The sequence below is a fragment of the Sinohyriopsis cumingii genome, chromosome 3 (genome assembly GCF_028554795.1).
Source record: "Sinohyriopsis cumingii isolate HCF-2022 chromosome 3, ASM2855479v2, whole genome shotgun sequence".
Lineage (NCBI taxonomy): Eukaryota > Metazoa > Mollusca > Bivalvia > Unionida > Unionidae > Sinohyriopsis > Sinohyriopsis cumingii.
In genome coordinates, this window is record NC_142963.1 from 35,557,755 (window position 1) to 35,584,392 (window position 26,638).

General features: G+C 37.5%; 1 protein-coding gene across 1 annotated transcript in view; it reads right to left on the reverse strand.

Moving 5' to 3' along the window:
* The window catches only part of LOC149802674 (GPI inositol-deacylase-like), a 205,915-nt gene that overhangs the window by 136,117 nt on the left and 43,160 nt on the right, over window positions 1-26,638 (reverse strand). Inside the window, exons 12-14 of the mRNA XM_089952048.1 lie at window positions 22,165-22,231; window positions 14,153-14,317; window positions 4,418-4,492 (exon numbers count right to left, since the gene is read on the reverse strand). Of these exons, the coding sequence (XP_089808174.1) occupies window positions 4,418-4,492; window positions 14,153-14,317; window positions 22,165-22,231 (307 nt within the window). The remainder of the gene's footprint in view (window positions 1-4,417; window positions 4,493-14,152; window positions 14,318-22,164; window positions 22,232-26,638) is intronic.

The window sequence follows — 26,638 nt, forward strand, 5'->3', positions numbered from 1 at the left end:
GAACACATGTCAACTTGGCACCATTTTAATTTATAACCAATAAGGCATCATAAAATATCTTCTGGTGGAAACCCCATGTTGATATGACTTTCTGTTTCTGGAGAAGTAACAATAACAGGATCTTCATAATGGATGACATAGTGGATATATTCAATATCAGATAGACACCATTTCTATTAGTACCAATGAGACAAAAAGTTTTTCAGTGAAAGCACAATGTTGATATGACCAGCCATCCAGAAGTAGTGATAATATCATTTTTAAGATTGGTAGCTATTGGGGCAGTCATAATTAGAAGATGCATCTGCACCATTTTCATGTATGACCAACTAGACATCATAATAAGTCTTTTAGTGAAAAATGAATTCTGATATGACCATTTATTCAGGGGAAAAAGTGATAAGATTTTCAAGATGGCCACTGTGTAGGTATACTGTATACTGAATATCACCATTAGGACCAACCAGACAGCATAAGAATTTCTTTAGTAAAAGCTCCATTCAGAAGGATTAGTAATAACTAGATTTTTAAGATGGCCACTGTGGTGGACATATTGGCCAGCAGACCAACACTGTTTTCATTTAAGACCAATTAAACATAATACAAAGTCTTTTGATGAAAACCCCATTCCAGTATGATTTTCTATTCAGGAGGAGTAGTGACAACAAGATTTTTAAGACTGTCACTGTGGCAGCCATATTAGCCATCAGATCTGCATCATTTTCATTTAGCACCAATAAGAAATTGTAAGAAGTTGATATGACCCATTTTCATTTAGCACCAACTAGACATTGTAAGAAGTTGATATGACCCATTTTCATTTAGCACCAACTAGACAATGTAAGAAGTTGATATGACCCATTTTCATTTAGCACGAACTGGACATTGTAAGAAGTTTATATGACCCATTTTCATTTAGCACCAACTGGACATTGTAAGAAGTTGATATGACCCATTTTCATTTAGCACCAACTGGACATTGTAAGAAGTTGATATGACCCATTTTCATTTAGCACCAACTAGACATTGTAAGAAGTTGATCTGACCCATTTTCATTTAGCACCAACTAGACATTGTAAGAAGCTGATATGACCTATTTCATTTAGCACCAACTGGACATTGTAAGAAGTTGATATGACCCATTTTCATTCAGCACCAACTGGACATTGTAAGAAGTTGATATGACCCATTTTCATTTAGCACCAACTAGCCATTTTCATTTAGCACCAACTAGACATTGAAGAAGTTGATATGACCCATTTTCATTTAGCACCGACTAGACATTGTAAGAAGTTGATATGACCCATTTTCATTTAGCACCGACTAGACATTGAAGAAGTTGATATGACCCATTTTCATTTAGCACCGACTAGACATTGTAAGAAGTTGATATGACCCATTTTCATTTAGCACCAACTAGACATTGAAGAAGTTGATATGACCCATTTTCATTTAGCACCGACTAGACATTGTAAGAAGTTGATATGACCCATTTTCATTTAGCACCAACTAGACATTGTAAGAAGTTGATCTGACCCATTTTCATTTAGCACCAACTAGACATTGTAAGAAGTTGATATGACCTATTTCATTCAGCACCAACTGGACATTGTAAGAAGTTGATACGACCCATTTTCATTCAGCGTCAACTGGACATTGTAAGAAGCTGATATGACCCATTTTCATTTAGCACCAACTGGACATTGTAAGAAGTTGATATGACCCATTTTCATTTAGTACCAACTGGACATTGTAAAAAGCTGATATGACCCATTTTCATTTAGCACCAACTGGACATTGTAAGAAGCTGATATGACCCATTTTCATTTAGCATCAACTGGACATTGTAAGAAGTTGATATGACCCATTTTCATTTAGCACCAACTGGACATTGTAAAAAGCTGATATGACCCATTTTCATTTAGCACCAACTGGACATTGTAAGAAGTTGATATGACCCATTTTCATTTAGCACCAACTGGACATTGTAAAAGGCTGATATGACCCATTTTCATTTAGCACCAACTGGACATTGTAAGAAGTTGATATGACCCATTTTCATTTACCACCAACTGGACATTGTAAAAAGCTGATATGACCCATTTTCATTTACCACCAACTAGACATGAAATAAAATTAACAAGATGCAATAAAGCTGAGATACAAAAGCATTGTGACACTGAGTCAGTGATAAGCTATATAATAATTTTTGACCTTTTTCTTTTTTAATGTGTAACGGGTGGATTAGTTTTATTTATGTATTTTAAACAATAAATACCTGTATCTAGTTTTCCTAAAATATAAAATCATAAAAAACAAATGGGTTATAAGGGCCATTGAACAATGTTGATATAGACAGTTTACCTATAAAAAATTGTCATTGACTATGGCCACACGCAATGATACACCTTTTAACAACATAAGTACAGTAGTCCCCCCTCTTTACCGGCCCTCCTGACCAGTGGCGAACCGCTCCTTACGGCCAGAATCTGTTGGCACCGACGAGTTTGTGTTCAAAAGTACCCCTCGTGAAAGGTCACCCGGCTAACGTGACCAGCATATTAGTGCAATAATATAAAATTTACCCCTCACAAGTGGCCGTCTTTTTTTTGAATATGTATCCAGAACCAGTATTTTATTCATAACGTATGTTAAATAATCAGATTTCTGTTTCCTGATGTCAGGTTTTTGTTACTGAAAGAAGTGTTGAGTAAAGTACATGTACCACTAAGGTTAATATTATATCATGTACGCATCACGAGAAGCCAAATTTATTCCATAAAAACCAAGAAAGACTCAACATTTAATCCATACAAAAGGGTAAGTACATGTAATCCAATTAGCCTTACTGCTGTGTTATCATAAGATTACCGGTTTAGTCACTCTGATAATTGTTAAGATTACAATTATTGAACAGTAGTAACAACTGAGAAGTGGCAGTATCGATGTACAATACCCAAATCAGCAGGAAAATGGTTTGATAGTCTTTATGGCTTCCCTTAGTAAGATGTTGAGCTTGTTCACTTTGATAATTAGTGGCTATTACTACTGACAATAATTGTCAAAATTACGAATCCTAATGGCCGCGAGGTCAAATCTGCGTGATGTTAATGGTACATATCGAAGCCGTTTTAGCTTCTCTCACTTAGTGTAAAGAAATGTATAAAAACAATAGGGTACCAGACTGCGACTAATGAATCACGTGACAAGATCACTTCCTTTAAAAACACACAGCAATTTGTTTAGATGCATACAAAATTGTTTTATCAGTCTTGTAGTTGGCAACATTGGAAAACTTACTGCAAAAAGATCAACATGTCATCAAGGAAAAGAAAAATTCTCAGTTTAGAAGAGAAAGTGAAAGTAGTTCAACTGACGGAGGGTGTGGGTGTCGAGGATCCTTGCAGAAAACTAATGTCGGGATGACTCAGATAAACAATATCGTGAAAGATAATGAAACAATTCTGCAGAAGTGGGAAGTTGAAATAGATGGAGAAAGGAAGATTGTTTGAGCCAGGAGACATTTGTATCCTGATTTGAATGACAAGAAAAAGCAACAATTTTGTCAGTTGAATTGGGATATGACGACTTTACTGCAAGTAACAGATGGTTGCATAGATTTCAAGTGCGACACAATATTAAATGTTCTGTCCTTAGTGGAGAATCAGCTGATGTTAGTAATGAAGTTGTTGAAGATTGGAACAAAAGACTAAACGATATATGATGGGGATATGACAGCAATGATATTTTTAATTGTGACGAGACTGGTTTGTTTTTTAGACTGTTACCAACAAAGTAACAGATGATGTGGTCTGTAACATAATTATAAAGACAGTTTTAAAACTATATCAATGGTTATTCATAGCATTCTTTTGAAAATGATGACACAGTTTGTTTTACATTTATTTCACAATATGCATGTGATTTTTTAATGAAAATGTTAAATGTTTTAGAATTAAATGTACTTGTGACTTTCTTCTTATGTATCTACTATTCACATTTGTCATCCCCCACTAGAAAGACCACCCTCATTATAAGGCCACTTCCCTGATGCATTAGGGGTGGCCTTATATGAGGGGGACTACTGTACTCCCATATGGGAGTGAAAAAAACCAGAACCACTGACTAGAAAAAAATGTCAGGTGTGACATAAAGGATTATCCAAAAGATGTCAATATGACAATGATGCCCTCACCAAAAGAACGTAATTAAAGGGTAAGGGTTTAAGACAAATGGAGCTAGAATTCTGCTACATAATGCTGGAAAATGGTTCTTCTTAATTTATAAGACTTGCACCAATTTTAGTTTCAATCACTGGAGTCCTGCTAGCAGAAATGAAATCTGCAATGAACATTAGAGGAAAGGAAGACAGAGAGACATGGTTAAGCTTTATGCTGAATGTAGAGTAGCAACTTACAGAATTGGAAACAATAACAACTTCATCTACATATTCTCCTTCAAGTGGAATAGCAAAATATGTCTCCTCACTTATCTGCAAAAGAAAAATTTACATTTAAAAAAGAATGAATAAATGAAGGGTTATTTTCAGGATTGACCAAGGGTCATCACTTGTCAGCCTTTGTGGACACTACTGATTGACCACTTAAATTTTACCTCAGACCATCTGACTGTTAAAGCCGAGATATTTGTAACAATCATTCTCAAACATCTGAAAATATATTTTGAAATTTTTTCAGTGATTATGTTTTTTTAAGCAAAAGTAATTTTTTAATCAGATGCAATATACAGTGTGTTTGCTGTACCCTGACTGACCATAAAATTAAATTTTAGTCAAGGTTTGACTTTCAAGATGATTGTGTTTCAGCTCAACATTTAAATTATTTTTGGACTGGTCCTTGTATAATTTTTACAGACTCTATTAAAGTATTGTTGAAATTTTTGCCTAATGCTCCAATAGTTTGCAAACATGCAATTTTGAGGAATTACCCAGTCAATATTACTAATTTTGTTTATCATCATAGGAAGATGTTATCAATGGCTACTGCCTAAGGTTAACCTTTTATGGCTGCAATGGTTATCCAATCCACAGCATGAGTACTTAAAGAGGCCAAAACAATCAGCCTGAACTACTTGAAATTACAATAATCATCAAACTACCTTTCAGATCTGAGAACATACCTAACACTGAACTCCCATCCCAATTTCCCAGGCATTTACAAACTTCCAATACAAAATATCAGAACCTTTCCCATCAATAACAAACACACAAAAATTACTAATCACTTAGTAGACACACACTAAACGATGCAGGTCAATTAGAAGAATCACCATAAAAAGATGGCAAATGTATGTCCCAAATTTGGACTCGAGTTTAAGATGTAATGATTGATACCTGGATACCTGAGCTCATTCACTGTAGCACTACCTGTCAAGACAAGCGTTGAACTGTAGAGCTGGTGATAGCCACTTGCATTGATTCATCTACAGTAAGCAAATGGTTACTGTTACTGGCTGTTCCTTTTGTATGGACAAGAAGATGCGATATGGAGAACCAGCTGTGATAAATGCACCAGCACACTATTTTTATTATTAATCCCTATCTCCTACAACACACACACACGCATTCTTGTATTTGGTGGATATGGAGGGCTCAAGTATGGAAACGCTTACCGAGGACATTTGTTCTGACGATGTTAGAGTGAAAAGAAATACATTTTGAGGCAGTAAATTAATAGCAAATGGTGATGTATCAAGTAGGGATCTGTATTATCAATTCTAAGGAATATGAAATTTAGCAATGCAAGCAAGGATGCACACATTTACACAAATATTCTGTATAATCCATGCAAACTAAGGATGCACACTATTTGACACAATCACGGAGACCATGGACATTGGTACATTATGACCAACAAGGACATGTTTGCAGATCTAGTCCAGTCTTAACAATCAATATGCCTACTCAGGTGGCCTAGTGGTTAGAGCGTACACATTGGATGCGGGAGGTTGTGGGTTCGAAACCATGGCCGAGTCTTAACAAAGACATAAAATTGGCACTAATAGCTGCCTTCCTAGGCAATCAGCATTAAGAGGTTAGTGTTAGGACTAGTCGGCCTGGTGTCAGAATAATGTGTCTGCGTGGGACATCATGCTGCATGTCTGCGGCGTGATGCCCCAGTGTTCTACATCACTATAGACTGCCACACTTCAGACATCATAGTGATATGACTGAGAGATTGTTAAAGCTACGTTAATATCAAATCCAAATCACATACTAGTATTAAGTAACTGTAAACTCCATAAGGGTTTTGTCTACAACTGTTCTTTAGGCAATTACATTAATTTTTGAATATTTATATCTTGTTGTTATTGATGGACTGATCAATTTATTGATTGACTGATTGTCCTGCACTTAGACTTTAGTATGACATGACACGCTTCGGACTAGTCCACTGCTTTGGAGATCGTACTGTAATAAATTTGGAATATGCACATTTGGTTATAGTGCCCCATTGTAAGGAATTCTTAGATTTGTGTGATTACTTGTTTGATTATTGGAACTCGGTGCAATGGAAATATTCCTTGGCCCAAAATAATTAGCCAATTAATAGAAGCAAATGTCACTGAGTGAAGTATTAATGAGTTTCCATGATGCCATGGTTGACTTATAGTGAATTCAGGTCTAAAGCGCCATAGTGTCCCTGTGATACCATAGTCCCTATTAAAACCTAGTGGTTTACATTGGTGGTGTGACTGTAGTAGCAGTATTTATGAGAGGAGACCGGGTAAATTACACAAAGGAATAAAGAAGGGACTTGGCAGATACCATTTATGTTGCCATGGTGGCAAATGTAATGCATTTGTACTGGCGAAACCATAAATTGAATGGCCTAGTGTTGCATAGTAAAAATAGTTCCGTGTGTTAAGGGATATTTATATAGTTTCTATGGTGTGAACTGCTGACTGTATGGAATGTTGATGAAGACAAACCATCCAGATGTGCAGTTAATCGATATTTGGCAAGTTGTGAGATCTGTGGTCTTGCATTGATTAGCGAAATATTTATGCATAGAATGGATACATAGGGTTCTCTAATTTACAACTTAAGTTGTATAGAAGTCTTTGGAAATTTGGGGTAAACTTATGACTTCTAGCGTAATCATGCCAGGGGTTGACACTGCTCTGTCAAGCAAATACCCCTGGCTTGTAACAATACCATCTGGTTGGATCTGAGCATTTATGGCAGGAAATTCACCTTATCAGCGATGACTATTTGCTTTTTGACAAAATAGAGTAATATCTTTGTTTCATAATATGCGTATGAATCTCTCTTTGTCTCTCTCTCTCTCTGGCATTCTCACGGTTCGCCTTCCAAATCACTTAGTTTATACATTTGCAAATTCAAGGTACCTCATAAAGGTATTTTGTATCACTGATTGGAAGTTTTAAACACTTTTTCCACATTGTCTTCTGTGCAAAACATACTGAAAAAAGACTAAATGAGTAAGAATATTAGATGTTCTTTTAAGATATAAATACAAGTTGGTCCAGTAGAACATCCTGAGCATTTTGGCTATTGTTGTTGTTGTTGTTCTAGGGTTTAACGCCATTTTTCAGCACAAGATAGGCTATACATGGCAGCCAGCATTAATGGTGGAGGAAGAACCCTGGAAAACCCAGGGAAGAACCACCGACCCACGAGAAGCTACTGGCAGGCTTTCCCCCATACCCACGCTAGCCGAGCCTTGGACTCGAACCCACGCAGACAGAGGTGAGATGGCAGTGATCCGGAACGGTGAGCTATTGTTAGAAACCTTAAATTTGGGAAAATCATATAGATGGATGCCTTGTGTTTACATTTTGTGTGTTGTTTTGATAAGACTTTGTTTACAACAGAACTACCGATACAAACATAATTCATGATATGTTAAGCAAAGTCATCAAATCACCAACTGAAACAAGTATATACATTTAAAAGAACATTGAATGCATTCAACAATTTATGATTGCTTGCATGTGAAGTCACAGGTCTTAAGAGCACGGTAATGAAAAACATATTGCTGTAATTAAATGGTTTATTTTGGGACTGATCATCTTGATGATAAATGTTTGACCTCTACATAATATATTTATCTTTCTACATATTTATTGACATTCTGTGCATGTAACTTCCAGATTCGGTTAGTGACAATTCGATCTCACTTTAGTGGGATTTTTCACTTGATTCACATATGTTCTCTCCTGTTTGAATACTAAGTAGGCTAATGATGAAATAGGGGCAGATATAACTCAATTTATAATCATAAAATAAATTTTGCATATCAAGGATGTCTTTTCAATATCTTTACATGTGAAAAATCTTGGTGCAAAGAGGATGTTTTAACTTTATAGGTGAGTTGGATAAATGAGCAATTTCGGTACAACTCTACAGTGAATTCATGCGTATTCCCAATAGCATTTTGATGTACTTCTTTTGTATTTGTCATAGATTTATTTGCATGTATTGGAGATGTATGGTATGAATGTATCGTGAATTTCCCAACACTATTGTCTCACATGCATAAAATATTTTTAAAAAATACCAGGGACTGTTATATGCACCAGTATTTCTTCCGATAGTTTATCTAAGTAGTTGGTATTTGATGCTTGGGTCTAAAGGGAGATAATATGTTTTTGCAACGTATAATTTGATAGCGGAGATCTCTCTCTACAAGTTTTCCACTGGGCAATCTAGGACATAGATTCAGGCAAGTGTATATCCAGCTTTGGAAGAAAGACACACTCCAAAATCATGAACAGGCACCAAGCGTGTAAACGGGACCTTCCTACAAATCATGATTTTTACGTTATTCTAGGCTAAAATAGTTGGTAGAAGCAATATTTTACCATTTTTCCAACAGAGGACCTCCTTGGTTGGATGTGTGTCCTTGGCATGTTGGTGTGTGATCTCATGAATGTCCTCAGTTTACATCAAATACAAACACACATACACACATACAGAAGATGAAACAACTGTACAAATATAAACAAGTCAACCATGTGGGCCTGAGATTGTTTATTCATGTCAGCTGGAGCTTTATGCAAAAATTTCTTCCAATGTTGTTAATTGCATTTTCATCCATAACTGATGGAACTTCAGCATCATTTGTCAATGTTTTTGTATTGTTTGTAACAGAGATGCTTATCATCATCAAATTGATTCTAGCCTGAAATGAACATCAAACAAACAATTTAATCCAAGTCTGTAATGCAAAAAAAATATGGATCATAATGACCTACTTCTGCAATGAGGGAGTAATGCTCATCAAGATGCATCCCTTCACACAAATCTGCATGATTGTAGATAGGACAAGGTGAACACAGCATGCCTGGGGTCATGAGCTAAATGCAATACTTAACCTAAGCTAATAAATGTGAAACGTAGTTCAGTGACCTACCTCATTTTGCCATGTGTGGTACTAACAGAGACACAGCTCTCCCCCATTATAATGTGGTAGTCAGGGTTCATAACTGCCAACTGTTTTATGTAATGAACAGCAGTATAGCAAAATTGATCAAAAATGTTGAGTGTACTGGGTGGATGGTGGTGATGGGGTAAACAAACCACCAGTCAAATGTATAGAAATACTGTTAGTTTGAATAAATTATGTTGTGGGTTTCCTCGCTACATAGTATTTATACATTTAATTATGTCCAATAATAATATTTTCAAACGTATATAAAAATATACTAAGCTTTAGACTGGTTTCTTTCAACCGATATTGTTGTACATATGATTGACCATGAGTAACATTAAAAACAATTTGCAAAATGAACGTCTCTACAAAGTGTACTGAGTAATGTCAAGACATTTTTTTATCAATCAAATAAATCATTTTCAATTCAAAATATCAGTTGCATATGACTATTAACCAATGAGTGACATCACATTACGTGCAGCATGCTTTCAGCCATTCCAGAACACAAAATAACTGAAAAAAATTACAAACTTATATACATGTATGTAATCCATTCAAAATCCAATGATGCTCAAAAAAAAGAACTAATCCAAATCGAATGAACATTATTCACTCACAACAGGAACATTTCCTACTGCTAAGTCTTTCATGACTGTAGGTTGTTTGAGACTAGATCATTTTTGTGTTTTATTGTTTTTGAACAACAAAGTTTTTGATATTTCTTAGCTGCATAATTTTCAACGGTTCAATGTCCTAGCTTTTTTATTTACACCAGTCCTATCTTGAATGCAAGTATGACTTTGGAACCAGCAAGGGTCCTCCTGGTCAATGTCAACAGTAGATCTTACTTCCCGTTGAACAGGATTTAAATGTTCTCCTTTGGTGCCTGAGAAGAACTGGATTATGTCAGCATCAGTCTTACATTCAACAGTGGGGCAGTCCTCATCAATTTTGATCCAGTGCTCAACACTGTAAAATGACTTAAAATGATCCTGTAACATAGCTTTAGCCTCATCAACATCCACCTCCATGAACCCCTTCAAATCACAATCCTATTCACAAAATAAACTTACCTTTCTTTGACGTATCCATTGCAAGATTAAATATCTTAATTCACTTCAAATCTGATTTCACTGGAAAGTGACAATGGTTTCCATAAAGCCCATTTATACTGTAGCTACATTATTCAAATGAATGTCTATGTCTTCTAGGCTGTACCTCAACTGATTACAGAAAGCAGTGCAAGTTCAAAAGAAATGCTGCCACTAATCCTTTCTGTAATCTTTTGCTGTCCAGCTGTCAATAAGCAATGGTCAACAATAAGCTGGTCTTCTGTATAATCGGTGAGCTGTGTTTACAGAGATCAAGTCACTGATCTGCTGGGGTGACATCAGTGCAAAATGTAAATTCGACAGTTATGTGTACTTTAGCTAAATACAATAGTTCAATGCAGACCAATGACAATTATGGCTTATTAGAGACACAGGTAATATCATGTGTTCAACAGAATGCTAGGAATACATTTTAACTTGCCTGAATACAACAGTGGCAAATTAGTTAAACCGTGACTGTAAGAAACAAATTCTGGTAATGTCTAAATCAAGTACTGTAGTTTTTGAATTAAAGGTTTTAGCTGACAGATGTCAATATTTATAAAATTGTAACTTTTATCATTTTTATTTTAGAGTCAATGGCGCTGCCATGTTATATCCAGAATTGAGTTATAGTGAATTGCTTTATCAAAGAGGAGAAATGTATATACAAACATCTCATCTAAAGATTCCAGCATGAACATTTAAAACACAAAATTTAACCGGTCAGTGAAGCATGAAATATGGGTCATAGTGACTAACATTTGTGAGGAGTTTAAGTATTTATCAAGATGCATACCCTAACCGCTTTTCATATTCCAGGTAAAACAGAATGCATAGTGAGTTTAAACAATGCGAGCTAAATGCACAAGGTTAACCAAGAATGTACCATGTACATGTCTCTGTCTTCTCTTTTCGTCAAGGCAAGCTAAAAATGCTTGCAAAAGTACAGTCTGGTAACCAGACTCCATAAATGTACCAGGTAAAGTTGTATGAAAAAGATCATAAACCATACTAATTTACAGGTCACAATTGCCACTGTAGTGACATAGTCATCTAAATCCCAACTATGATTAACTATTCTGTTATGAAATGAAGCCATCACAGATACATTCTGCCAATGCGAAGGTTTGTATTGTTTGCTTATATGTTGTTAAAACACAAAAGTGATTCCATAATGATAGATCTACTCAAACTGCTTTAATGTAGCCTGTACAGTACTGCAGTAAATCATCAATGGAATCATAATACATAATGACCAGGATGAATGAGGTCTTATTCTTTTTCAAACATTATTGTGAGTTTTCTGGATAAGTTAATTATATAGTAATTGCAAAGGTTCCTATTCTTTGTCACTTTATCAATGTTACTGTTATTAAAACCCACACACAATGCTGAAAGTAACATCTCCTCCGATGTTCATTTTAGTGCATCTGCTGTGTCCTATCACTTTTACAGCTGATTTATGTGCTATTTATGTGGATAACATAGGTTTCGGATTTTGGCCTAAATAAAATTTGTTAAGGAAATGTTTTCAAAGCTAACTTTACAATTTATGAACAGGATACCTTAGTTAGCTTTTAAATTCATAGGCCAAGAGACGATACGCGAACTTCAAATGGAAATGAAAATGAAAACATTGAAGTTTCAACTAAGCAAAAGGAGTGTGCTGTTCTTTTAGTCATTTATACATTTGTAACTTTACTGAATTTGAGAGAAAAAATTGCAGTTACTGTCTGCAAATGAACAAAGTTTAATTGCCCTGACTGATAACTACCAAGACAAGATAAATCTTTCTATGAAGTAAAGGAGAGGGAATAGATAAAACAATAGTAGAATCATATACTTTGAGGAATAGAATCAGCCAAGGTGTTGTACTCAAATAATGCAGTGCCCTCAATCCACTATCATTCATGTGAGGCAAATATTGGAATAAAATAGCAGTGGAATATTTGACTGTGTTACCATAGACAGCACTGAATTATGGAGTGAAATACAAACTTCATGATTCAACAGAACACATCTGAGGAGCATGAATGAAATGAATACTGCATGAAAACTTCTGTTTGCTAGCTCAAAAGAAAATCATAAATTTAAAATTCAGTATTCCATAGCATTATTTATCCTAGTGAAATATTTCCAATCACTTTAATCCCCTTTCCCCACCCCCTAACAGATTTGCACAATTTGAAAGATCAACCTGTGTGGACATTCTGAAGACAGAATTTCCATCATATAATGGAGAACTTTCACCCATGCAAAATTGAACAAATTCTCTTGAGTGGCTTGTGGTGAGGACCTTTAAAGTTTTTATTTTTATTTTTAGTGACAGCAGCTCTATCTGATAGTGGAACGGCATCATTGCTAAAAATCTGAAAGGTGTTTATACCAGGATGGTCAAATTCTATTAAACAATTTCACAGATAAATATTTTCAACATATTTATAATCTAGTAACACTGGCCATATTTTTTATGGCAAATCAGCATAATTTGTACAAACTTGAATGGCCTTTATGTCAGGATACTTTCTGTCTAATTTGGTCAAATTATGTTAAGTGGTTGCCGAGGTCAAGGTCTTCCTTTTATTGTAATGGTAGTAACAGTAGTCAGCATCATCTGTAAAGATCTTAAAGCCTTATCTGCCATGATGCTTTCTACAAATTCTGATTAGAACTTCTACATGATAGGTTTAAAGGTTTTCTATTATTTTTATATCAGCAGCCATTGACAGTGTACTGGCATCATTTGGATCAATTTTAAATCTCTTTCTGCTAGAATATGTTGGTCAAATTTTGTTTAGCATTTTATTAGAAGAAGCTGTTTTATTTTTGTTTTATTTATTTTTAAAATAAATGATAGCTATATTAGAGGAGTGTGTGTGTGTGTGATTTGGGTTTTTAACATAGCGCTAACAATTTTTCAGTCATATCGCTACGATGTCTGCAGTGTGGCAGTTTATAATGATGTCTAGCACTGCAGCATCATGCAGACTTATAGCATTATGTCCCACCCAGTCACATTACCCTGACAACAGGTTGGCCAGTCCTAATAACCACCTCTTAATGCTGAGCATTTAGCGAGGCAGCTGTTAGTACTATTTTTATGTCTCTGGTACAACTCTGCCAGGGTTTGAACCTGCGATCTGATGCAGATGCTCTAACCACTAAGCCACCAGAGTGGTCACCATAATGGAGATAAGATAAGTATCCAATGAACATATCTGAAGACCTTGATGCCTGGTTGCTCCTTTAAAATTACATGCAAATTGGTCCAGTAGTCTCTGAGAGGAAGTTGCAAATTACACTCGTGAATGGAAGACAGATGAAAGACCATAACATAAGCTCACATGGTCTCAGGAAAAGATGAGCTAAAAACCCAATACCAGTGCTGATTGTACACCAATATTTAATGTCTCCATTTTGCTATATCAAAGTATAATAATGAGAATAATAGTTTCTCCTTAGAGATATATGGAAACATCTAGAAACATGGATGATCCACCATAGTGCCAAAATTACCTAAATGTGAAAACTTAACAAAAGGGTGATGGAGAGATATATGTTCATTTGGACAAGACCAACAGCACAAGTTCCTAAAAGTCATGATGGGGCATAAAAAACTAAGAATGAAAATAATCATACATTATCCTGAGACAATTTCCATGATTTTTCTTTCTTTAGGGTCCATTTCTTTGAGGGATCCAGTTTGATATCTTGTCGCCATTTTGTGTAATAGTTAGTGGAAGTAGGATTACTCAGAAAATGGTGCTTAAATACACTCATTCTAAAGTCTGGGTCAGTTGATATCTGAAAGAAAATGAATATGCAGAGGTCAGGGTTAGGTAGCAAACATGAAAGTAAGCCCATGACTAAATCAGCATTATTTCTCCCAGAAAACACACATCAAAGATACAAGGCATGCCAATCTTCTGTTCCCTTCCAAGCAAGTAATAATCCTGTTAATTTTAAAAGCTGTATTCTGTTGACCAATTTTTACTTCTGCTTCATTGCAAGATGTTAAAAGCATGCAATGAACAATAATGTAGTCTGAGGTGATATGAATTTTGGGTGAGTGTTCATTGCAAAGTTAATACTATATCTGCCATGGGTATAACCAATCTTTAAGTATGAGAGATATACTGAATATATTTTCAATCCTAATAAACTACAACAAAAAATTAAAGCTTGTTTTTAAAGGTTCATTGTGAAGTGGTTTGAACCCATCAGAAAATAGGGCTAAACAAATTTCTTTGTGCAAGTCAAATATCAAAAGTAAAAAATGTTACCAACGTGAATTTGGCATTTTAAAAGATTTTATGAATATCAGGACCAAATTTATTATTAAGGCAAAAACATGTGTTTATTATTGCACTGCTTTTAAAATGATGGTAGGTAGGTAACTTTTCTTAAATAAAACACATATATATTATAATAATTACTATATATCATGTACTATAAACATCAAAGTACTGTACAAAACCAGCTCAATTAGATGCACAAATTTCAGGAATGTGTTTGGTTTTTACTATAAGGGTGGGGAAGTGTTTGGATCAGCAATGAGAAACAGGATGGTTGGTTGATGGGAAACGCATATTTTTTTGGTGCCTAATATGGAGCTATGGATAAAATTTTTATAGCTCATTTATATATTAAATTCCTAAGTGTCAGACTTGAAATCCAACAGATAAAGGTTCAGTACCCACTCAGGCCAGCCCAGGTCAACCTCCTGGTGTGTCCTTGTGAAAGGCACTTAGCTCCCATTTCCTTGGTATGATAAAGCTGATAATGTACTAAAAAAATACAGATAAAACTGACAAAAGCCCAAAACATCATCTAATTCCTTGACAGAATATTTGAACTTTACCTAATTTGGTAGCTCTAGTATGTAAAAGTTAAAGGAGAATGAAAATTTGCTAGCAAATTATGCTTCTATGAGAATATTTACCCAGTCACATTAATATTAGGAAATAAACTTCACTACCTCCTGAATTAAGCAAACCCAGAAAGATTAAAAGTCTGCATTTTTCATCTATATAGCATATAGACAAAGGGCAAATAACTCTGTTTCACTACCTTGCCTTGTACCTGTTAGATGGCTACCTATCAACTGGATGTTTAAGTTGAGAAACACATCAATGAGGATATTAGAGTCAGTAGCAATGAATGGGAGGGTTTCATAGTACACCACTCCCTCGATAACTCGCACCCTGATAACTCACAAACCAGCTTATAACGCGGGGTCAGGAGTGGATCCCATTTGTTTTAACCAAAAAATTGATCCCTATTTTTCAACCTTAACAAAATCACGATCAAAACTGGTAACTGAAATGTTGATATATCGCTCATGTAGATATGACGTGGAAATTTTAATCAATATTTTGAAATTATAAACTTTTAATAAGTCATATAATTGGTTATATTTTCTTTCCAAACGACATTCTTAGTACACCATAATCAAAGATATTCAAGGAAATTTTGATCAATGAAAATGTCACTTATGCCAAGTGTAGGCAGTACAGTAATATTTAAATGTCAAATAATTGATTTTGATTAAGTGAAATTTGTTTTAATTCCATCTTTTAGTTCCTCTTAAGTATAATCATCATAAATGTAATGTGTTTTTAAATGTAAACTGTGTCAATCTACCATAACAGCCATGTCTTTAAGCTTTTCTCTGAGAATATTGTTAAGTACCAACTGTGTTTTGATAACTGACTTGCGGAAGTATTTGCTTTATTGTTGCACTGAATTAAAAGCTGGCCTCCTTTATATTATCATGATAATTATGTTTTTTGAATCAAATAAAGGAGGTGGAATATATATAAAAAAAGTTAAAAGGCACACAAATCCTACCCACTTCAAATCTAGCGGCCCCAGTTGTATGTCAAGTTAACTCACTTCAGTTGATCAATCAAACATTGTTATAAATGTTATTGTGTATGCAACATGAACTACCTTAAATTAACCAACTCATTCATAACTGTGATCGAAGAGAGCAAGGCAACCAAGCAAAACGAATACTTCGTAAAATAAAGAGCTTGGTTTCACCAATACAGACCACTGTGGTCAAGCGATTTTCAGAGAATTCCTGAACTAACACTTAGAGATATCCTCACTATTACTTTCAGTGTGAAATCCCGACATCAATATTGTACTAACTGAACAATGCAAAAATTGAGTTTCGACGTAGGAAATTGTCTCATGTAGTAAATGTCACTAATTTTAAAAACAAAAAGGAATCTTGTTTGGTGATGTCTCAATAGTTTGTCTAGTTCCCGTTTACTCTGACTCATGACTTGGTAGTATACTATTAAATACCATTCTGGGAACCAGACTAACCAACAAAACAAAAAGCAGTGACGTAATACACAGATGTTTTCACGTACATGTGATGGCTGTTGAAACCAGTAGGAACGATCTTTCACATGTTGGGCATCTTGAAAATAAATATTATTTATAAAGAATAACAAACAACTTCATTAGAAGCACATAATTAACAATTTTTATCAACATGATTGTAAAGCGAGGATACAGTCATTAAACCCCAGCTCCCTGACCCCCCCCCGCAGTGTTTTTGGAGGTCCCTCGGTAACTCGCGCCCTCACTTATAGTGCAATCTCTGTGGACCCTGTTGTGCAGGAGTTATCAAGGGAGAGGTGTAATGTAGTTGGGACAGTATTCTCAGAGAAACACGTTAAAAAAATTTCTTACTGCAACAAATACTGTTCCTCATCACTTTAACATTATAAGCATGGGTAACAGAAGGAGGAAATGCATCAGGAACCTACTGTTATCCAAGGTACCCTTAGAGGAAAGAATGGCTGGATTCACTGTATTAAACATAAACCAATCTCCTAAAGTGAGGACAGTACAACAAAGGTAACATAACCCATTACACCAGTATACATATAAGGGAAAAGAACAACTTTTCCTTACCTAGCAAAAACATCCAGGGAAATCCTGTGAAAGTGCTTAACTTGCACCCATGAGGAGATTGGGCTGATCACAAGCTGGTCTTGTTGTAATCTGGGCTGCAGTAACAGATTTAATTCTTGTCTGTGCAAAACTAGATCACACAGATGTAAGAATTAAAAAGTTGAATCTGCATACTAATCAATGGTTTCTATTATGTCTCAGTTCTCAATGGTAATTTCAAATGCAAGGGTTGCTCTAATCTCATGATCCAAGATCTTCATGAAGTGTATCGGTTCTCACAAGATCTACCCACTTAAGCCATAAAGCTAGGGATAAAATGGTCATATCTTCTTGAAGTGTATCTGATCTCACAAGATCTACCCACTTAAGCCATAATGCTAGGGATCAAATGGTCATATCTTCATTCATGGAAGAAAGAGACATTTTCAAGTAGTCCATTAGAGCACATATTGGGTCCTGCATCACTGCCTTTCATAAGATATCAAAGCCATGGAAAGAGATCAAAAGGCCACACTTTGACTGCCCACGGATGGCTATTAAGACCAGCTGCATCATTAGGACCACAGACATATCTGATCTGAATAGGAAATAGATCAGTACCACTTATAAGGCCATGAAACTCACTAATTCTGCATGCCAAAGCTAGAAATGACATTTTGTCTAATAGCAGCTTCAATGAGATCCTAGGTAAAGGTTTGAACTGATCTGAACTGAGCCATATCAGAACCAATGACAGATTCCATTTAGGAAACAGGGTGTAAAATTCTGACCTGTTTTGGCCAAAACTGAACAAGTCAAACAAGATCTTTATCATGCGTAATATCCTCTCTATAATTATGCCTGAACATGTCAGAAATGATGGAATGGTAGCTTTTGACCGTAACAGGGGTTAACCTTTTCTCAGAAATAAACAGAAAAAAAACAGCCAGTTGCTGAGGATGATGCTGTTTACATTGTACCAGTCCTTGAAAACCCACCACTTTGCCTCATCAACCTTCTGGATGTTCCTCTAGCTCATGAACTTCTCCCCATGTCAGAAGGTTGAAATTTGACACAAGGCTTTCCTGACAAGATCCAGGTGTGAAGGAGAAACCTGTCTAGGCAGAGGTGAAACAACTCTGACTGACTCAGATTTTCCTGGGAATGTCTCTTGCTATGCTCTTCGCACAGGACATGTACCACCTGAGGGAGTGGGGGAGAGTTATTAATATCATTTTGAGTTTCTGACCTCTCATTGTCTGTATTATCCTCAGTATGGGGGGGGGGGGGGTATGCCTAAACTTCTCCAAAATAATTAAGTGTATCCACAGCCCAGGTTTCTGTCTCCAGGACTGGAGATCTGACCCCTTCATAACGGTGAAATGGCCACAATATTCAGCCTGATAGAGATGTGCCTGATCTGGACCATTATCTTCTGCATGAAGCATCAGCACAATATCCCAAAACAAAGCACAGGTCAAGTGATCTGGTCCACCTGTTTGAAGAGGTATGCCAACATCGCTGCATTGTCCAACACGATGAGAACTATGTAACCGTAAAGTTGTTCCTTCCAGAAAGGAAATGCATTTACAATGGAATTAATTTATAAATGATTTTGTGAAGAGGTAACTCCTGTCACTGACCATGGAGAAGATGGCCAACCAATGGGCTCATCTATACAAACTGGTTCAGTGTAAATCATAACTTCTGGTTGGGATTTTTCCAGTTGAATTCATGCAGAAAGCAAATGTTTGCTGTGCCACTAATACAGGAATTATACTACTTCAATTGAGATTATATTTTGCTGATCAAGTCAACCAGAAAAGAGGTGCCACTAGGCCAGCAGAACCATCAGTCTTGGGTGCATCAAAAAGTGGCTGCAAAAGATCAAGTCCACTGCTGGATTAAGCAGACCAAGGAGTTACAGAAATTTGCATTACCCATTCATTTTGGTGAAAACAGGTTAATCAAAGACTGCCTGAAATTAAGGAATCTGGTACCAACCAGCAGGCTGTCTGGGGGCTCCTGGGGTTGGAAGTCATCAGTGGTTGTTAGGGACTGAGAAACCTGGCTTCCTTTATTAAATAGCTTCAGTAATTGAGGTACTTGCTTTAACCTGAAATTTAACTTTAGTTGCAACTGTTGCTGAAATGCAGTGTTCAGCCTCTTATCTTTTTGCCACCAATCATCTCTCCACTGCAGCTGAAACTGAACTGGCATGAATGCCAGTGCAGATGGTAAGGTAAGCTGGAGTGGAAATGTTTGTGTTGCCTGCTTCCACACATCCTCTATTCTACCACTGAACAGGAATGGTATACTAAGAGGTGTAGAGCAGAAAGCCAAGGAAGGATGTGGCTTCAATGCAGATGAATGGAGGCAGGCATCTCATTGCACTGGATCTAAATTAACTGAAGCCTTGAAGGCATTAGCCACTGTGTGGTGCATGGCCATGTTGACAACCTTGGCAATAAGAACTGTTGATCCCATACATGGTCACTGCTGGATTTTTTTAAGAACTTAAAAATTTGCTTGTGATGTTAAATCTAGAATGGAGGAACTAGCATGATGACAGCCTGGAAAACATTCCTACCTAACTTACAAAACAGTTGGGCTGATATATGTGTTGACTGCCATGATGATTTTATCTAAGGCAGTGCAAAAATCTTATAAGTGTGTTCAGTACCATAGTGACCAAAAATACACTAGAATGGCTTTCTTAGAATTCTTAGGGGTTGCCTTTATCCTGGATCATTCTGACATAAGTTCAGTAATCTACTTTATGCTGTCTTCATTTACTGTGACAGAAGGGATGATAGCCTTCATCATATAGGCCTGGCTTGCAGATGGAGTTGGTGGGCACTCAAACATCGGCAAAACCTAGCCAATTTCTATCATGACTACACTGATACAAAACACCATCCTCTACTGTTGGGTCTGAGTATGAAAAATCAAGGTTATCCCCACATTCAATGTGGAGGTTGGCATCTTCTGGTAATTAATCCAAATTGGCATAAACCATACCCAGTGGCATGGACAAGGCAGTGGCATTATCCCTTTGTGTGGCACAGTATCTCACCTGACCTGATGGCTGGGTCACCAGCCAGGCAAGCACTACAGCTTATTTTACTGATATAGATGGCTGATAATTGTGTTAATCCGACAGATTGATGGCCAACTCAGCAAATGGATAGATGGTCAGAATGTTGGCTGCACCAGATCCCTGCATAACTCCACATACCATGGGAATGGCCAGCCAGAATGAAGCATGATTCAATGAAGTGATGGATACCTGGTCACTCTTCATCCAGTTCAGACAAAAGGCAAGATGACAGCCAGAGTGGCAGCATAGGGTGCATATGGATGGAGATAAGGACCATCAAACCTGAACAGCTACCCCATGTACTTGGCCTCAGATATTCTGGGGGAGGACTTATACCCACTGGGCTGCTTAAATATTTGAGGTCATTCTCACATTAACCTCAAGCCATCACTACAGCCATGTGATGGATGGAGGGTAAAAAAAAAATCACCCACAGTCAGAAACTGCAACATTGCTTCCTGAACTAGTTGATGCATCTGCACTTCCAGCAATGCCTGGGAAAGATATAAGGTCAGCATCTCCGTGACCCCTTACTCATCCATTTCTTGACGACTAGACATTAACATTATCTGCATCCTGCAGCAACCCTTATGGGGAGGGGAGACCATCATGGCATCCTCCATTATACTAGCAAATTGGGATGAAGACTCAGCACAGCACAATCCTTCAAATATTTCCAGTGTCCCTTTTTGCTTGTATGGCTTTTCCAAAGTACCATGAACCAAAATCCCATGGACCACAAGGCTAAATGCTGCAGGACGAAGTTAACATACATTCAGTGTGTCAGACATATTCTATCCTCACCAGCTTTAAACCTTTTTCACTTTGTTGCCAATGTTCAACTCTGAACAACAAAAAAATGTAGGAAATTAACAACCCAAAAGTACTGACCTGTACAAATAATCAACACTGTAACTCAGTTTGCAATTAGGTGCAGACTGTTTGCAAATAACAATGAAAACACACACCAATGTTACCATGCTGAAGACAAGGCCATAATTCTTAAGACCACAACTATGAAAACATGAGTAAAATTATTATCCAAATAAAAAATAATAATGATTGCAACATGTAGCAAATAGCTTTTTATGTAATACTGTACAGACTGTGTCAGTGGATGCTTGAAAGTCACAAAAATATTCCTGAATCTCAGAAAGCTGAACAATATGATGTTTACTGTACCAAGCAAAAGCTTCAACTGGTAAACATCCTGTCAATAGGTAACCACCAAGTGGCAGTAAAGGGGAGGTAATTATTAAGAGCTTGTCCATTCGTCTATATATTATATAGACAGGTATTATATAACTTATGTTTTTCCAAGATAGCTGACTTTGGGAGCTATAAGAAATTATTTCGTAATGTATTAAATGGAGAAATAGTGAACTCAGGTAGTTAGATACTGTAATCAGCCTCATTTGAAGTATAGGTATATTTTCCATTTGAATGTTTACATAAGCACCTGCAACTGAACTTAGATTATCTTTTGGGACAAAATTATGAAAGTGTTCTGCCCCTGCAAAGATGCATTTTATCAGAAATATATTTAAAGTAATACCAAGAATGCAACCAAATATTTACAATTACAGTAATGAAGAAAAAACTAAAGCATAAGGTTAAACCTAAATTTAATTAGAAATACCTGCTTGGCATCTTTGTCTATCATATTGAACAATGACCTCTTAGTTGCCATAACCATTTGCTTGCACCTAATAAAAAGATAGAAAAAGCAAGGTGTAAGAATATGAAGTAAGAATATGAAGTATTTTTGTTTTAATATTTGGATCGAATTATTAGAGAAAAATGAAGATAAATAAACAGATTTGGCTTTTATCTACACTAAAATTGTTCAGCAAAGACTTTATGGGCAAACTTGAGAAAAAGATTTCATAAGAAATAGTTACAAGTACTAAGCAACACCTCATCTGCTGACAATACGATATGTTCCCATCCTCCTTGCTTTGCTTATGTAAAGACTCCTGCTGACAATACCCTATGGTTCCCATCCTTCCTGCTTATGTAAAGACTCCTGCTGACAATACCCTATGTTTCCCATCCTCCCTGCTTATGTAAAGACTCCTGCTGACAATACCCTATGTTTCTCATCCTACCTGCTTATGTAAAGACTCCTGCTGACAATACCCTATGGTTCCCATCCTCCCTGCTTATGTAAAGACTCCTGCTGACAATACCCTATGGTTCCCATCCTCCCTGCTTATGTAAAGACTCCTGCTGACAATACCCTGTGGTTCCCATCCTCCCTACTTATGTAAAGACTCCTGCTGACAATACCCTGTGGTTCCCATCCTCCCTGCTTATGTAAAGACTCCTGCTGACAATACCCTATGTTTCTCATCCTCCCTGCTTATGTGAAGACTCCTGCTGACAATACCCTATGGTTCCCATCCTTCCTGCTTATGTAAAGACTCCTGCTGGCAATACCCTATGTTTCTCATCCTCCCTGCTTATGTAAAGACTCCTGCTGACAATACCCTATGTTTCTCATCCTCCCTGCTTATGTAAAGACTCCTGCTGACAATACCCTATGTTGCTCATCCTCCCTGCTTATGTAAAGACTCCTGCTGACAATACCCTATGGTTCCCGTCCTCCCTGCTTATGTAAAGACTCCTGCTGACAATACCCTATGGTTCCCATCCTCTCTGCTTATGTAAAGACTCCTGCTGACAATACCCTATGGTTCCCATCCTCTCTGCTTATGTAAAGACTCCTGCTGACAATACCCTATGGTTCCCATCCTCCCTGCTTATGTAAAGACTCCTGCTGACAATACCCTGTGGTTCCCATCCTCCCTACTTATGTAAAGACTCCTGCTGACAATACCCTGTGGTTCCCATCCTCCCTGCTTATGTAAAGACTCCTGCTGACAATACCCTATGTTTCTCATCCTCCCTGCTTATGTGAAGACTCCTGCTGACAATACCCTATGGTTCCCATCCTCCCTGCTTATGTAAAGACTCCTGCTGACAATACCCTATGGTTCCCATCCTTCCTGCTTATGTAAAGACTCCTGCTGACAATACCCTATGTTTCTCATCCTCCCTGCTTATGTAAAGACTCCTGCTGACAATACCCTATGTTTCTCATCCTCCCTGCTTATGTAAAGACTCCTGCTGACAATACCCTATGGTTCCCATCCTCCCTGCTTATGTAAAGACTCCTGCTGACAATACCCTATGGTACCCATCCTTCCTGCTTATGTAAAGCCTCCTGCTGACAATACCCTATGGTTCCCATCCTTCCTGCTTATGTAAAGACTCCTGCTGACAATACCCTATGTTTCCCATCCTCCCTGCTTATGTAAAGACTCCTGCCAACAATACCCTATGTTTCTCATCCTCCCTGCTTATGTAAACACTCCTGCTGACAATACCCTATGGTTCCCATCCTCCCTGCTTATGTAAAAACTCCTGCTGACAATACCCTATGCTTCTCATCCTCCCTGCTTATGTAAAGACTCCTGCTGACAATACCCTATGTTTCTCATCCTCCCTGCTTATGTGAAGACTCCTGCTGACAATACCCTATGGTTCCCATCCTCCCTGCTTATGTAAAGACTCCTGCTGACAATACCCTATGGTTCCCATCCTTCCTGCTTATGTAAAGACTCCTGCTGACAATACCCTATGTTTCTCATCCTCCCTGCTTATGTAAAGACTCCTGCTGACAATACCCTATGTTTCTCATCCTCCCTGCTTATGTAAAGACTCCTGCTGACAATACCCTATGGTTCCCATCCTCCCTGCTTATGTAAAGACTCCTGCTGACAATACCCTATGGTACCCATCCTTCCTGCTTATGTAAAGCCTCCTGCTGACAATACCCTATGGTTCCCATCCTTCCTGCTTATGTAAAGACTCCTGCTGACAATACCCTATGTTTCCCATCCTCCCTGCTTATGTAAAGACTCCTGCCAACAATACCCTATGTTTCTCATCCTCCCTGCTTATGTAAACACTCCTGCTGACAATACCCTATGGTTCCCATCCTCCCTGCTTATGTAAAAACTCCTGCTGACAATACCCTATGCTTCTCATCCTCCCTGCTTATGTAAAGACTCCTGCTGACAATACCCTATGTTCCTCATCCTCCCTGCTTATGTAAAGACTCCATCTGACAATACCCTATGGTTCCCATCCTCCCTGCTTATGCAAAGACTCCTGCTGAAAATGTCATATGGTTCCCATCCTCCCTGCTTATGTAAAGACTCCTGCTGACAATACCCTATGGTTCCCATCCTCCCTGCTTATGTAAAGACTCCATTTGACAATACCCTATGGTTCCCATCTGCCCTGCTTATGTAAAGACTCCTGCTGACAATACCCTATGGTTCCTATCCTCCCTGCTTATGTAAACTCCTGCTGACAATACCTATGGTTCCCATCCTCCCTACTTATGTAAAGACTCCATCTGACAATATCCTATGGTTCCCATCCTCCCTGCCTATGTAAAGACTCCTGCTGAAAATGTTCCATGATCCCTATCTTAAATGGTTATGTAGACTCCAGCTGAAACTACCCTAAGGTACCAATCCTCCTTGCTTATACAAAGACTCCTGCTGAAAATGTCCAATGGTGGCCATCTTCCCTGCTTATGTAAAGACTCCTGCTGACAATGTCCAATGGTGACCATTCTCCCTGCTTATATAAAGACTCCTGCTGAAAATAACATAAGGTCCCCATCCTGCCTCATTATGTAAAGACTCCTGCTGACAATACCCTATGTTTCTCATCCTCCCTACTTATGTAAAGACTCCTGCCAACAATACCCTATGTTTCTCATCCTCCCTGCTTATGTAAAGACTCCTGCTGACAATACCCTATGGTTCCCATCCTCCTGCTTATGCAAAGACTCCATCTGACAATAATCTATGGTTTCCATCATCCCTGCTTATGTAAAGACTCCATCTGACAATACTCTATGGTTCCCATCCTCCCTGCTTATGCAAATACTCCTGCTGAAAATGTCATATGGTTCCCATCCTCCCTGCTTATGTAAAGACTCCTGCTGACAATACCCTATGTTTCCCATCCTCCCTGCTTATGTAAAGACTCCTGCTGACAATACCCTATGTTTCTCATCCTCCCTGCTTATGTAAAGACTCCTGCTGACAATACCCTATGGTTCCCATCCTCCCTGCTTATGTAAAGACTCCTGCTGACAATACCCTATGGTTCCCATCCTCCCTGCTTATGTAAAGACTCCTGCTGACAATACCCTATGGTTCTCATCCTCCCTGCTTATGTAAAGACTCCTGCTGACAATACCCTATGGTTCCCATCCTCCCTGCTTATGTAAAGACTTCTGCTGACAATACTCTGTGGTTCCCATCCTCCCTGCTTATGTAAAGATTCCTGCTGACAATACCCTATGTTTCTCATCCTCCCTGCTTATGTAAAGACTCCAGCTGAAACTACCCTATGGTACCAATCCTCCTTGCTTATACAAAGACTCCTGCTGAAAATGTCCAATGGTGACCATCCTCCCTACTTATGTAAAGACTCCTGCTGACAATGTCCAATGGTGACCATCCTCCCTGCTTATATAAAGACTCCTGCTGAAAATATCCTATGGTCCCCATCCTTCCTGCTTATGTAGACTCCTGTTGATAATACCCTATGATACCCATACTCCCTGCTTATGTCAATACACCAGCTGAAAATGACCTATGGTTATCATCCTCCCTACTTATGTAAAGACTCTGAAAATGTCCTATGTTCCAGCATTTTTAAACTACTTATGCTAATAACCTGTGGCCAAGTACCATCCTCAATTACATGTGCTATATTTCATTTTCATCGTAACAAAGAAAGTACTGAAACCTAAAAATCAAAAGGCACTTCTGTGCAACTTGCTCAAGGTAAACTAAGTTTCACTGAACTACCCTGAACAGTTTGAGAAATAAAATATTTATGGGCAAAGAGAAAGACAGATGGATTACAGACAGACAGACAAACATTGCTAGGGGTACATTTTCCCCCATATCATATAACAGGGGTATAATAAGGAGTGAACACGATGGAATCCAGCGCTTATTTTCAAGTTGATTTGGGATTAGCACACAAACCAGTAATGCATAAACTGATATACAGGAGTT